Below are 13,746 nucleotides of genomic sequence, written 5' to 3' on the forward strand. Positions count from 1 at the left end.
CTTTGCCGTTCTGCCCCTCCTCCCCAGCTCCTCCTCTTCCTCCATGTAGCCTTCTTTGACCCCTCACCTACCCTGTACCTGACGTCTTCCCTCGCCACCCCTAAACCTCAGGGGCAGGGAGGGTGGGACCTCAATAAGGCCCCCTCCCTTGGAACCCCACTGAAAACCAGGGGCCCCCAGGAGGCTACCACAGTCCAGACCCTCCTCCTCGGCCTCTGTTTCCCATCTAGCCCTGAGGGCCAACACAATCTGCCCAAGACCCTGCCTTTACACCACTAAAAAAAAAAAAAAATAGAGTCTAAAAATTGGCACAAACAGGTTTTATTATAGAATCTTTGGCTGGCTGTGGGGAGGACCAGGGCCACGGACCAGCCAGCACGGGGAGGGGGCAGGATAAGCACCCAGGGAAGCCCCAAAGAATTCTTTGCTAGGAAAGCTTGTCCAGTTTTCCTGCGTCATCACTGCATGAGAAGCACCCCCCCCCCAGTTTTATGGGGGCACTGCCAGTCCCAGGTCCTGGAGGAAGACGTTCAAGCCAGGACTGCACCCAGCCTGAGCTCTAACACATGGAACAGGCCACCCGGACTCACAGAGTCCCCAAAATACACTCGGGTCTCCCAGGACCCCCCAGGTGCACAGGCCTTCTCACAGCCCCGCCCCCGCCCCCGCCATGCACACACACAGCCTAGGGCTGGAGCTCTGAGTCTCAGCTCCTGGGCACCGGCTTCTTGCAAACCAGTCGGGGTCCCCTACACGGCAGTGCTCTTGGAACTGGAGGCTGTGGGGGGACTGTGGGAGTCAGGGCTGGCAGGCCTCCCCCCAGGCCTCTGCAGCTTCTGCCTCTCGTACTTCATCTTCTTCTGGACCCTCCCGAACTTGTTACTCAGAACATCATTGTTCACTTTCCGAGGGACATCAGGCACAAACCAGGCAGCAATGAGCTTGATGCACAAGGCCACATGCTGGGGGTCAGGGGTCAGGGGTCAAGACAGGCCTAGCATGGGGTCAGGGCTGAGCAAGGGTTTTAGGGTATGGAATCAGGTAGGACTCTAGGGAGATCTCCCCACCCCCAGAGGCCCCACCCCCGAACCTGGCCCACCTCAAAGAGGATGAGGAAGGCCAGGCGGATGGCCAGGAGGAACCAGAACTGCTCTGAGAGGTTGTAGTCTTGGGCATTGCGGTAGTCCCGGTACCTGGGGGTGGGGAAGGACTGGGGTCAGTAGTCAGAAGTTCAAAGTGCAGGTGTTGGGGGGAAGGGGTTCCAACCTGCACTCGGTCACTGTCTCCCAGCCCTCTTTCTGCAGAGGGTCCTCGAAGTCCTTGATGTAGAACACGGACAGGCTGTGGTTGACGTAGCCGGTGAGGCAGCTGGCGGGGGCATGAGGCAAGTGTGGGCTGCAGGGCACTGGGCAGGGGGGCCCCTCCCAGAAGCACCAGCCCCTTTGGGCCCCTGGGTTGCTTTTGTGAATCTTGAGGGTACAATCAGGGTGGGGCACACCTCAGACACCCCCCATTCCATACACGGAAGACAGCGCACTGGGCCGAGCACTGTCGCATGCCTGGTGCAACTTGGGCACGCCGCAGGCTGCCTCCCCTGCCAGGGGCTGAAGGGAGTATTCCTGGGGTGACCCTGGTGGGTGGGGCCTCCCCCTGGAGACTTGAATTGCAGGTGCAGGGGCCCTCGAGGTCAGAGAAGGCCAGCTGAGGACCTCACAAAGGGTATAACTTGGAATTGCCTGGTCAGGAAGCCCTGGATCTGGGACCTGAATACCCATTGCCCGGATCCCAGGCAGCCTCCCCCAGGTTCCAGCCTCACTAGGCTCCAGCCTCACTAACAGCACCAGGTAACCCAGACACCACTGAGGACTCCCAGAGAGAGGACCGGGGATCCCCCGGGCAGGCTGTGGTTGGGCCATGGGGCAGGTTTCTTACTCGACTGCAGGGTGGGCTCCCTGCCGGCACGGGCCATAGCGGTACTTGTAGACCACTCGGGGGATAAACTCCGATGTGAAAGCGATGACCAGCCCATTGCCAATGACTGCCAGCACACCAATGGTCTCAAGTACCTGCAGCCAAGTCCCTGGGCCAGAGTGGTGCGGTGAGGGGCTCTGGCTCCCCTTCCCTCCCTGGGCCACCCCTCCTCCCCAGCTGGAGCCTGAGGCACCCCTCAGGCCAAGCCCAGCGCTGGACACGTAGGGCCAGGGTTGGAAGCCCCCAGCCAAGCTCAGCTGGCTCTGCTGTACCCCCACCCTCACCATCACCCCTGGTTCCTTCTCCCTGACATGGACAGGGGGGTCTCCTCCTCCCCCCCATCTTCTGTGGGAACTCCTCAGTCACCCCTGAGCCTGCTCCAACTCCTGGTCCCCACTACATGGCAGGAACTCCTTCACCTGGGCCCAAGCCCAGGGGCCTCCCTCACCTCCCTGTGCTCTCCCCATATCCAGCACCCCAACCCCTCTGCTCAACGCTAACAGCTGCCTGCGTCAGCCAGCTCCTGCCCCCAGCGGCTGGACATCCCTTCCCCAGAGTCCAGCCCTTTCCCCTGAACCCTCCTTGGGCCGGTAGGGACTTCAGCCCCTTCCTGGTGGCAGGTGGGAGGAGCCTGCTAGGTCCCCTCAGCCCTGCCTGTTCCTGAGGACAGCTCACCCCAGGCTCAGTCTCAATCATAGGCAGACCCTGGGGAAGAGCTGGGGGGACCCTCTGTGGAAAGAAGGGTGCTTGGAGAGTGATTATTCAAGGGGGGCTGGCCCTAGCAGAGCGGGAGGCCCCAGGTGTGAACTCCCCCATCCCATACCCTACCTGGTCCCTGGGGTCCCCTTGTCCCCCCACCTCTCACCAATGTCCTTGGCCTTGCGTGGCACAAGGCGCTGCTGTAGCCAGGTCATCTTGATCGCGTCCAGGCGGATCTCCACAAGGTTACTAAAGAGTGCGAGCAGCGGGGCAAGTGGGAAGGCGGCCACGAAGATGGTGGTGAAGCCATACTGCATCACTGGGGGGATGGAGGGGGTGTCACCCCGGCCAGGCAGGGTGCCCCCTCCCTGGCCTCCCACCCTACCCACGCACTCATTTCCATGAATTCATCAAACAGGCTGAAGACGTTGACAGTGCCCAGGAGGTAGTTGTGCTGCCAGTCCCTCAGCTCAGGGTCCTGGGACACTCTGCCATGCTGGCACCTGCGACACTTGTTACACAGCCACCTGGTGGTGACAGGGTGGGGTGGGGTGTGGGAGGGGAGCTGGGGGCCCAGGGGCCCCTGGGACTGCTGCTGGGGAGATGGGGAGAAGGCTGGGGATGAGAAGGAGGTCCTTGGGTACAGATGCTCCCATGGTGGCTGAGAGGGGGTTGAGAGGGTAGTAGGGGGGAGTAGGTGGGGGGAGGGTCCTCACGGGCCCAGGTACTCCACACAGTTGCTGAGCGTTTGTTTCAGACCCATGATAATGGCCATCTGCACAAATAGGTCCATCATACAGCCGCTGAGATGGCACTAGGGGGAAGGGGGGGGAGTCAGGGAGTGGGGGGCGATTTGGCGGGGGAGACAGAGGTCAGGGAGGAGGGGAGTTCAGGGATGGCAGGTCGGGGGGGGAGGTCAAGGATTCTGAGGGAGGTGGGGGTATCTGGTGGAGGTGTGTTCCCCAGCACAGCTGTAGTCCAGCAATCATGTACCGGCAAAGTCCTGCCTTGGCTCCTGGTCCCCCTCCCCTGATTCCTCTCAAGTCTCCGCCTGGGGCTGAGTGTGGCCACAGCAGCCTGTGCTCTGTTACCCCTTCTTCCCCACACACACACTGGGCAGGGCGCAGTCAGGGAGCCACTGAAATGGCCCTGGGGGGCTGAGGCCCTGGGGTGGGGGGATGCACAGTGAGGCCTCAAGGACAGACTGACCTCCTCCAGCTTCCACAAACCCGCAAGGCGCACAGACTTCCCAGGGTGGCCGTTGATCCTGGGAGGAAAGGGAGGCATGGGAAGAGGGGGGTCAGGACCTTCTGATGGACTGGGGGAAGGGGAAAGCAGGGGCACCACAGGATGGAGGGGAGGAGAGGACAGGGCAGATGTGTGGCCGACACCCTTACCCCACATGCCCTGCTCCACACATCTTCACGTGCATTCATAGGCGTGCACCACTCAGCCCCACACACCGACATGTTCATGTGCTCAGACGCACGACCCAGACAAGGCTGCTACTCTCCCCGTGGAAGCGTGCATGCAGGGTTACCTTGTATTAAAAGCCATCTGCTTCCCATAACGTGGTAAAAACACATAAACTATCTGAAAGCAAACGTTGGGCTTACGCTCAATGGTGGAATCCTGGAGGAGCTGCCATTACAGTTCATGACAACTACTATTGGACGCTGTTGTGGAATTACTCAAAAATAGGCAAGAGAAATGTAACGTATAAATTTGCAAAGGAAAAATCGTTATTTTAGGAAATATGATTATATATCTGGAAAACCAAAATAAATCTTCTCAGGGTGGATATAAAATTGATATCAAGTCAAACTCACTTTCCTGAATGCAACAAAAACTACTGAGGAAATATCTCAGTCATAGACAACAGCAAAAGTTACAAAACAACTAGAGTGAAGTTCACAAGAAATCAGCAGGACCTATATGAAGAAAACCATAAAACTCCTAAAGAACTTAAAAGAAGAGTTGAATAAAGGAACTGCACTGATGGAGAGTAAACTCAGGCTTGTATCTGTGACTGGCAAAATGGCCCCCCAAAGATGTCCAGGTCCTAATCCCTGGAACCTGTGAATTTGTTACCTTACATAGCAAAGGGGAATTAAGGCTGCAGCTGGGATTAAGGTGAAAGTTATTAATCAGCTGACCTTGAGAGGTGCAGATTATCCTGGGTTACCCAGGTGGGCCCAGTGTCATCACAGGGGTCCTTAAAAGTGCAGAGGGAAGCAGAAGAGGGAGAACCAGAGAGATGGCATTGTAAGAAAGATTTGGCCAGGTGTTGCTGGCTTTGATGATGGAGGGGCCATGAGGCAAGGAATGTGGGTGGTCTCTAGGAGCTGGGGAAGGCAGGGGAGCAGATTCTCCCCTAAAGCCTCCAGAAGGAAAACAACCCTGCTGATGGCTTGATTTTAGTCCAGCAGGACCTGTTCTGGACTTCTGACCTCCAGAGCTGCAAAATTAAACATTTATGTTACCACTAAATATGTGGTAGTTTGTTGCAGCAGCAAAAGAAAACTAATACAGTATCCATGTCGATTCTCCCTGAAATAGTGTGCAATTTTACTGCAATCTTAAACTAAATGCCACAGAATTTAGGGGTAATTTGACAAAATGATTTCATTTAGAAGAATATAAAGCCAAATAAATAAATAAAACCCAAATTTGTTGCCATCGAGTCAATTCCAACTCATAGCGACCCTATAGGACAGAGTAGCACTCCCCCATAGGGTTTCCAAGAAGCGGCTGGTAGATTTGAACTGCTGACCTTTTGGTTAGCAGCTGAGCTCTTAACCACTATGCCACCAGGGCTCAGTTTAGAAAAATAATTGTGCGTAAATAACCACTAAAAAAAAAAAGTGAAAACAGTAATACACAGCTGTCATTACTGTGGGCCGCTGAGTCTATCCCGACTCACAGAGACCCTATAGGACAGAGTTGAACTGCCCCATAGGGTTCCCAAGGCTGTAATCATTATAGAAAGAGACTGCCACGTCTTTCTCCTGTGGGTTTGAACTGCCAACTTTTCAGCTAGCAGCTGAGCGCTTAACCACTATGCCACCAGGTCTCCTTAATGAATAGTAGCTAGCCCTATTTGACAGCAAAACATAAAGTCATAATAACTGATAGCCAGGTACCAGCCCTGGAATTATTAGAATCTGTGAAAAAGCCAAACGACTGGAACGAACAATGGAAATTAGTTTATGACAAAGAAGGTATTTCCTCCTAAGAGGGGAGGGTTAGGGTTAGTCAGTGAAGGGTTTGGGGATGACTGGCTTCCAGCTGAGAAACAACAGAGCAGCCCTCCCTTCTTCGCCCCTTGCAACAAAATGAATTCCTTATGATTCGAAGATTTGAACGTTTAAAACTCTGAAACCACGGCTGTGTGTAAGTGTGTGAGTGTGTGTCCGAGTGTGTGTGACTGTGTGAAGCTCCTAAGTGGACAGGACCCAAACACCCACCAACGGACACAGCAAGGTGAGCCACGGTACCTCCCGCCCACGTAGGCTGATGGTGTAGTTTTAAAAACAAGACGTCATCCCCATGCAGACATGGCTGATGTCCTCAATGCATTTTCAATGTAAAAAGCAGATACAGTTACTTATGGGGAAAAACCACTTAAGTCAGTAAGGTGTGTGTGCATATGAATGCATGGAAAAGTCTGGAAAGACCCCACCAAACTGCTATGAGTGTCACCTCTGGGAACTGGGTTTAGAGAGTTAGAGGTTCACACGTACTTGTTCTCAGGGTGAATTGTTTTAAAAATTAAAAAGAACAGGTATTTCCATCTTGGAAAGGGAAGGCTGAGTTACAGGGGAGGTGGTGGGCTGGCCTCAGCCCCGCCCGAGGCCTACCTGCCCAGGATGAAGGCAATGTAGATGAGGGAAGAGAAATGGGCAAAAAACTGGAGGGTGAAGAACTTGACAGTGAACTTGCTCTCTCGCTCCGAGAAGGTCCTGGGCTTCTCTGGAAAGAGACTTGAGGTGATCCCAAGCCCGGCCAGTCCTTCTGCCCTTCACCCTGGGAGAGACTGTCCCGTCTGCCAACTGGGTACACCAGTGCCCCTCACCGCTCTCCCACGTGTGACCCTCCAGCCCTGCACTGAGTGTCGGGCTGGAGCAGGGACCAGGTGACCAAGTGGAGTGGGAAGAACACTGGAGACAGCAGGAAAGGCCAGCCTCCCCCGCCCCAGCGCCCCCAACCTCCAGAAGGATCACGGCTCTGGGACTCTAGCCCTGAAACCTCCAGGAAGCCAGAGAGGAGCTGGGGACCAGGGCGCAGGCAGCCCCTTTCTCTTACCGTAGTCACAAAGCTTCAGTGCCACGTATCTGTTGACCTGCAGGGGGTGCAGAGGACAGGACTCACCCCAAGCCTGAATGGAGCCCCCACCCCGCCCTCGCCCTCCCCGCCCCCACCTTGGTCATGATCACGATGGTCACGTAGTGCACGAGGGCCCCGGAGACCACCACAGCCGTGGTCACCTGCTCCTTCAGGGAGGGCGAGGCCCAATGGCTGAACAGGGCAGCAACCAGGACACGGTAGATGACCAGGACGTGCGCCATGCCAATCATGAGGCAGATCTGGAGCGGTGGGGGAGGTGGGGAGGGCAGGAGGTGAGGGAGGCAGGCAGGCGGCAGGGCACGCAGTAGGGGTACAGGCTGAGGGCAGGGAGAGGGGCTCTGAGGAGGGGCCTGTCCGTAGCCCAGGTCTCAGCGCACTGTGCGTTCCCCACAAGTACCATGAGCAGAGACAGGACGAGGATGACGGTGCTGCGCAGGTATGAGTGCTCATACCGCTTGGGCTGGTACTGGGGACAATTAATCAGCTCCAGCATCATCTCCTCCTGTGGACACCAGGCACGCCTCAGATGTGGCACACACGCCTCAGACAACGGCACACACACCTCAGATGTGGCACACACACCTCAGACGTGGCACACACACCTCAGATGTGGCACACACGCCTCAGACAACGGCACACACACCTCAGATGTGGCACACACGCCTCAGACGTGGCACACACGCCTCAGATGTGGCACACACGCCTCAGACAACGGCACACACACATCAGATGTGGCACACACGTCTCAGACACGGCACACACACCTCAGATGTGGCACACACGCCTCAGACACGGCACACACACCTCAGATGTGGCACACACGCCTCAGACGTGGCACACACACCTCAGATGTGGCACACACGCCTCAGACGTGGCACACACGCCTCAGACGTGGCACACACGCCTCAGACACGGCACACACACATCAGATGTGGCACACACGCCTCAGACACGGCACACACACCTCAGATGTGGCACACATGCCTCAGACATGGCACACACACCTCAGATGTGGCACACACGTCTCAGACACGGCACACACACCTCAGATGTGGCACACACACCTCAGACATGGCACACACACCTCAGATGTGACACACACGCCTCAGACACGGCACACAGACCTCAGACATGGCACACACACCTCAGAGGTGGCACACACACCTCAGACGTGGCACACACACCTCACACGTGGCACACACGCCTCGGACGTAGCACACATGCCTCAGACACGGCACACACGCCTCAGACGTGGCACACACGCCTCAGACACGGCATACACGCCTCAGATGTGGCACACACACCTCAGACGTGGCACACACACCTCAGATGTGGCACACACACCTCAGACAACGGCACACACACCTCAGATGTGGCACACACGCCTCAGACGTGGCACACACGCCTCAGATGTGGCACACACGCCTCAGACAACGGCACACACACATCAGATGTGGCACACACGTCTCAGACACGGCACACACACCTCAGATGTGGCACACACGCCTCAGACACGGCACACACACCTCAGATGTGGCACACACGCCTCAGACACGGCACACACACCTCAGATGTGGCACACACGCCTCAGACAACGGCACACACGCCTCAGACGTGGCACACACGCCTCAGACGTGGCACACACGCCTCAGACACGGCACACACACCTCAGATGTGGCACACACGTCTCAGACACGGCACACACACCTCAGATGTGGCACACACGCCTCAGACACGGCACACACACCTCAGACGTGGCACACACGCCTCAGACACGGCACACACGCCTCAGACACGGCACACACGTCTCAGACACGGCACACACACCTCAGATGTGGCACACACACCTCAGACGTGGCACACACACCTCAGATGTGACACACACGCCTCAGACACGGCACACAGACCTCAGACATGGCACACACACCTCAGAGGTGGCACACACACCTCAGACGTGGCACACACACCTCAGACGTGGCACACACGCCTTGGACGTAGCACACATGCCTCAGACACGGCACACACGCCTCAGACGTGGCACACACGCCTCAGACACGGCATACACCCCTCAGATGTGGCACACACACTCAGATGTGGCACACACACCTCAGATGTGGCACACACGCCTCAGACACAGCACACACACCTCAGACATGGCACACACACCTCAGATGTGGCACACACGCCTCGGACATGGCACACATGCCTCAGACACGGCACACACACCTCAGATGTGGCACACACGCCTCGGACCTGGCACACACGCCTCAGACACGGCACACACACCTCAGACACAGTGCGCACGCCTCAGAAACAGCCTACACAGCTCAGACACAGTGCACATGCCTCAGACGTGGCAGGCACAGGTGGTGGCCTGCAGCACTGGCCTCAGGCACAGCCCACTGGGCACCCCCCTCACCTCATCCTCATCCCAGCCGTACAGGTGCCAGTCCTGGACCACACGTGCACGCTGCCGCTTCCAGACCTCCAGGAACACCGTGGCTACCACCCAGGAGCAAGGAAGGGTGTCATGATTGTCCGTGTGGGTCTGGGGGTGGTGGCCTAGAGCACTCAAGCAGGAGGAGTCTTGGAGCTCAGGCTGGACAGGGGCCCACACTCCCAAGAGCCCCAAAGGCCCCGACGGCCACAGTGACTCACCCCACAGAGCCATGAAGATGGCAAATAGCACCGTGCCCTCGTTGTCAAAGAGGTGGGTGAGCTGGGGAGAGGGATCGGTGGGCTGAGCAGCTTTTCCTGCTTACCACACCCCAGGCGGGTAGGGGCCCCCGGACACTCTGGCTAGCTCTGTGGACTCCCTGCCTCAGTGTCCCCATCTTGGTGGAGTGAACCCCAGTGGTGGCAAACCTTGGCAAAAGTACAGGTGTCTGAGAGTCGATGGTTCCCCTGGTGATGGTCCCCACGAGGACACATGAAGATGTCATGGGCTTCACAGATCTCCTTGCTGGGTAGGGGTGCAAAGGGAGGGCTGGTGCCAGGCTTCCCTGATATAGGGCTCCCCCAGACCTCCAGCTCCCCACCCCCAGGTCATCAACCCCCACCTGGCGCCCTAACCCTTGGCCCTCTTCCCCCAGCTTCTTACTTCCACCTCCCTGGTTCCCCACTCCCCGGGTTCCCAGCCCCCCAGCCCCTGCCCCTGGCCTCTACCCAGCCACAGACCCCAGAACCCCACCTCCCAGCCCCAGCCCACCTGATCTGGCTGGCATCAAAGAGCGCTAAGCCAGTCAGGAAGAGGATGAGGCCGGCCACAGCGGCAGGCACCAGCATGTAGGTGTACCAGCCAAGCCAGGCGAAGTACAGTGCTACCTTCTCGCCAAAGTAGTTCCTGAAGTACAGGTGCCACCTGTCAGGGCCCACCTCCACCAGGGTGCCCACCACAGGGGAGAGGTGAGTCTACCTGTGGGTGGTCAGGGAGTGTCTGCACCTAAGGCAGAATTGTGTCTAAATGGGGGCACAAGTATGTCAACGCGGGCACAGGTGTGTCTGTGCGGGCACAGGTGTGTCTGTGGGGCACAGGTGAGTCTGTTGGGCACAGGTATGTCTGTGGGGACACAGGCGTACCTGTGGAGGCACAGGCGTGTCTGTGGGGGCACAGGCGTGTCTGTGGGGCACAGGCGTGTCTGTGGAGGCACAGGCGTGTCTGTGGGGGCACAGGCGTGTCTGTGGGGGCACAGGCGTGTCTGTGGGGCACAGGCGTGTCTGTGGGGCACAGGCTTGTCTGTGGGGCATAGGTGTGTCTGTGGGGCACAGGTGGTCTATTGGGACACAGGTGCGTCTGTGAGACACAGGTGGTCTATTGTGACACAGGTGTGTCTGTGGAGGCACAGGTGTGTCTGTGGGGCACAGGTGAGTCTGTGGGGCACAGGAGATCTGTAGGTACAGTATTACCTGATGGCATCAATCGGCTGCTCGCAAAACACATTTCTCCACTGGGCCCATTTCTTCAGTTTTTCCTCCTTCTCAGCCAACAGAGAGTGCTTCCTTTCTCCGGGTCCTGCTCCAGGCCCGTCCCAGCAGCCAGCCCTCACCGTGTGCAGGAAAAACCCAGTCTCAAAGACCTGGTCCTTCTTCAAGTCATCGAAGGTCTCTGGGGGTCACAGGAAGTCGATGAGTCAGAGTGGAGGGCCCCCGTGCCCCTGCCTCCACAGGCAGCTACAGTCACTGCCCCTGGTTGGAGAGGCCCCTCCTCACCCCCGTCTGCCGTCTTGTTGTTCTGGATGAAGGTGTGGATGATGCGGATTCTGAAACACAGGGGCCCCAGCTTAGGTCCCAGGCACCCGCCCTGTCCTGGAGGGAGCCTCCACCCGCCAGCCCCGTGCTCTGGTCTGCCCTGTGCCCCTGCTTGGATCAGCACCCAGAAGCCAGGGCTCATCTCAAGCACATCCTCTCAGCCTTCCCTGGTCCAGCCCCACCCCCAAAAGAGGCCTGGGGTTCTCTCAGCCCTCTCCCTGACATCCAGTCACACTGCTCCCCACCCCCACTCCTGTGGAGCCCTGTGTCCAGGGAGGGAGGCTGGCATGAGGGGTGTCTGGGGACCAGGCCTCTCAGCCCCTCGGAATCCTGCCCACCAATGAAGGCTGCCCTCCTGCTATGCCCCAGGGACCTCATCATATCTGACCTGCAGAACCACCCCCAGAGGCAGGACTCCCACTGTCCTCCATCAAGAATGTGGAGACACAGGATGGGATTCGACCTTCTGCCTTGAGACCACCAGGGAGTCTGGCCTCTGGGAGCCTGGGCTGTGTCCCTGTGCTCTGCCTGGACCAGGCACAGGGTGGGCCAGGGGTGCCTCTCACCGTGTGGTATCTAGAGTGGGATCCTTCTCAGCTGGAAGGGATCTGGGTACAGGACCCTCGGGCTCCATGAGAAGTTTGCAGTATGGTAGAAAGATCTCATTCTCGGCTAGAATCCCAAAGTACTTCTTATGCTGGTCTTCCATCTCCTGGGAGTTGGTGGCCACCGGAGAACCTTGAGTTACCTCAGGACTCTCCCTCCCTGCATCCCTGGCTGCCGGCCCATCCACTCTACCAGGCACAAGGCCATGCAGCCTCTCCAGACCCCTCCGTCCCCAGCCCCTGCCTCAGCCACCCCTCAGGCAGCCCACCTTGTAACGGAAGCCCTTTCTCTTCAGCTCCTCCAGGAACTGCTGCTGCCGGCTGCACTGCTCTGAGCTCTGGTCACGGCTGGCCACAAAGACATAGTCCCAGGGCTCAGTGGCCTTGGTCTGGAGGGAGGAGGGGTGCTGGGGTCCAGCAGCAGGGCCAGGGTGGTTCAGCAGGGGACAGGGCGTGTGAGGGATGGCTGGTTCCTGAGCCCAAGGCGGGCAGGGGAGGTGGAGCATGGAGGGCCCTGCCCTGGTGCAGGTGAGACTCCCCTCACAAGGGTGGATGGCTATCAGCGGGATGCTGTCCTCCTCTGAGGCTGCCAGCCTGTCTTCACCCTGGATGGGGACAGACAGAGCCTTGAGGAACCCTGCAGATGGGTGGGAGAGCCGGCTCCCTCATTGCTTCTTCTTGAGATAGGCAATCGGGGTTGAGACACACCGTACATCCCACCACAGAACTGGGGGAGGGGTATCTGGGGAAAACCGAGTGAACAAGCACTGAGGTTGTTCTACGCAGAGGGGGGTGCTGTGAGGGCAATAAGCAGGGTGATCTGGGTTGCAACACAAACAACCTATAGAGGTCTGCATCTCAAAACGTACAAAGAGCTCCTGAAATCCACAAGAGAACACAAGCAGCCCAATTTACAAACAGGGAAGGTGCAGAGGGGTCTCACAGAAGGGGAGGACCGAGGGGCATAGGCATTGAGCGGAGGGTCCTCCTGAGCGACCAAGACCGAAATCAGGAGAGAAGGAGCTGCGCCCATATACTGCTGTCCGAGGTGCCCAGGACTGGGAGGATCAATAGTCGCTGATGTCGCTGGTGGTATGTTGGTGAATGAGCTTGGAGCTCGCTGGGCGTGACGTTTAGAATGGAATCCCCCTCCCCCTGGGCCTTGCCTGCCCACCCTGGCCACCAGGAAGCACAGACAAGCGTGCTGATCAACCCAAAAGTCCGGAAATAACCCGCATTCACAGGGCGGGCGAAGGAGTAAAGACGCAGTGCTCAGTCAGCGCGCATAGGCACCGTCCACCACAGGCGCCAAGCTTAGCAAGAGTCCACCGAGGACCCCACGGGTAACCGCTGCCAGAGGGCCAGGACGAGGCCAAATCAGGGTGGAACCACAAGGAGGGACGGGTCACTGGCCTAGCCCAGAGCTCCCCACAACGAGCTTGTGGGTTACCATAAATCCTTCCCACCTCCCCATCCAGGGGTGGAGCCTAATCCCCTCCTTGGGGCTGGGCTGGGCTCAGTGACTCCTCACAAGAAGGGCCGCTTTCCAGAAGCAACGCCAGCAGACTCCCCTGGGCCCAAGTAATGAAGCTCAGCGTCACCAGGAACGTGGTGTGGGTGTCTGGCCCGACAAAAGGCGAAGAGATTCCTCCCACAGCACACGCCCGACTGGGAGGAGAACGTCAGATAAAACCAGGGGACGGGCCTTCCACAGAGGAGCTGACCAGAGGTCCTCCATAGTGTCCTTAAGGTCGAGGAAAGACACAGGGACCGTCAGAGCCAATGCGGGGTCTGTAGGGTCCTGTGTGGGTCTGTGTGGGTCTCGGAGCAGAAAAGGACATCAGCGGGAAAGCTGGAGACACCACTCAACGGCTGT

The 13,746-nt window shown here is 58.0% G+C and overlaps 1 protein-coding gene across 1 annotated transcript; it reads right to left on the reverse strand.

Moving 5' to 3' along the window:
* Window positions 1–527: 527 nt before the first annotated feature.
* ANO9 (anoctamin 9) lies at window positions 528–12,490 on the reverse strand. Its single transcript, XM_064287478.1, has 21 exons — window positions 12,124–12,490; window positions 11,832–11,967; window positions 11,227–11,276; window positions 11,064–11,122; window positions 10,924–10,994; window positions 10,226–10,360; window positions 9,883–9,979; window positions 9,676–9,736; window positions 9,437–9,519; window positions 7,415–7,519; window positions 7,092–7,256; window positions 6,976–7,012; window positions 6,531–6,642; window positions 3,880–3,937; window positions 3,387–3,484; window positions 3,064–3,197; window positions 2,837–2,989; window positions 1,933–2,080; window positions 1,267–1,368; window positions 1,100–1,193; window positions 528–962 (listed from the first exon to the last, which is right to left on the reverse strand). Exons 1-21 carry the CDS (start codon window positions 12,374–12,376, stop codon window positions 750–752), a joined length of 2,364 nt encoding a protein of 787 aa, XP_064143548.1. The 5' UTR covers window positions 12,377–12,490; the 3' UTR covers window positions 528–749.
* Window positions 12,491–13,746: the final 1,256 nt, after the last annotated feature.

This window comes from Loxodonta africana, chromosome 7 (assembly GCF_030014295.1).
Source record: "Loxodonta africana isolate mLoxAfr1 chromosome 7, mLoxAfr1.hap2, whole genome shotgun sequence".
Lineage (NCBI taxonomy): Eukaryota > Metazoa > Chordata > Mammalia > Proboscidea > Elephantidae > Loxodonta > Loxodonta africana.

What these genes read in the sequence shown, in the direction of transcription:
- ANO9 (XM_064287478.1), bottom strand. Translation starts at nt 12,376, where the DNA reads ATGCTCCACCTCCCCTGCCCGCCTTGGGCTCAGGAACCAGCCATCCCT. An exon ending in CAACAAGACGGCAGACGGGG is followed by an intron (nt 11,123 to 11,226) that starts GTGAGGAGGGGC and finishes TGTGACCCCCAG; the next exon opens with AGACCTTCGATGACTTGAAG. An exon ending in GAGACAGTGACCGAGTGCAG is followed by an intron (nt 1,194 to 1,266) that starts GTTGGAACCCCT and finishes CCCCACCCCCAG; the next exon opens with GTACCGGGACTACCGCAATG.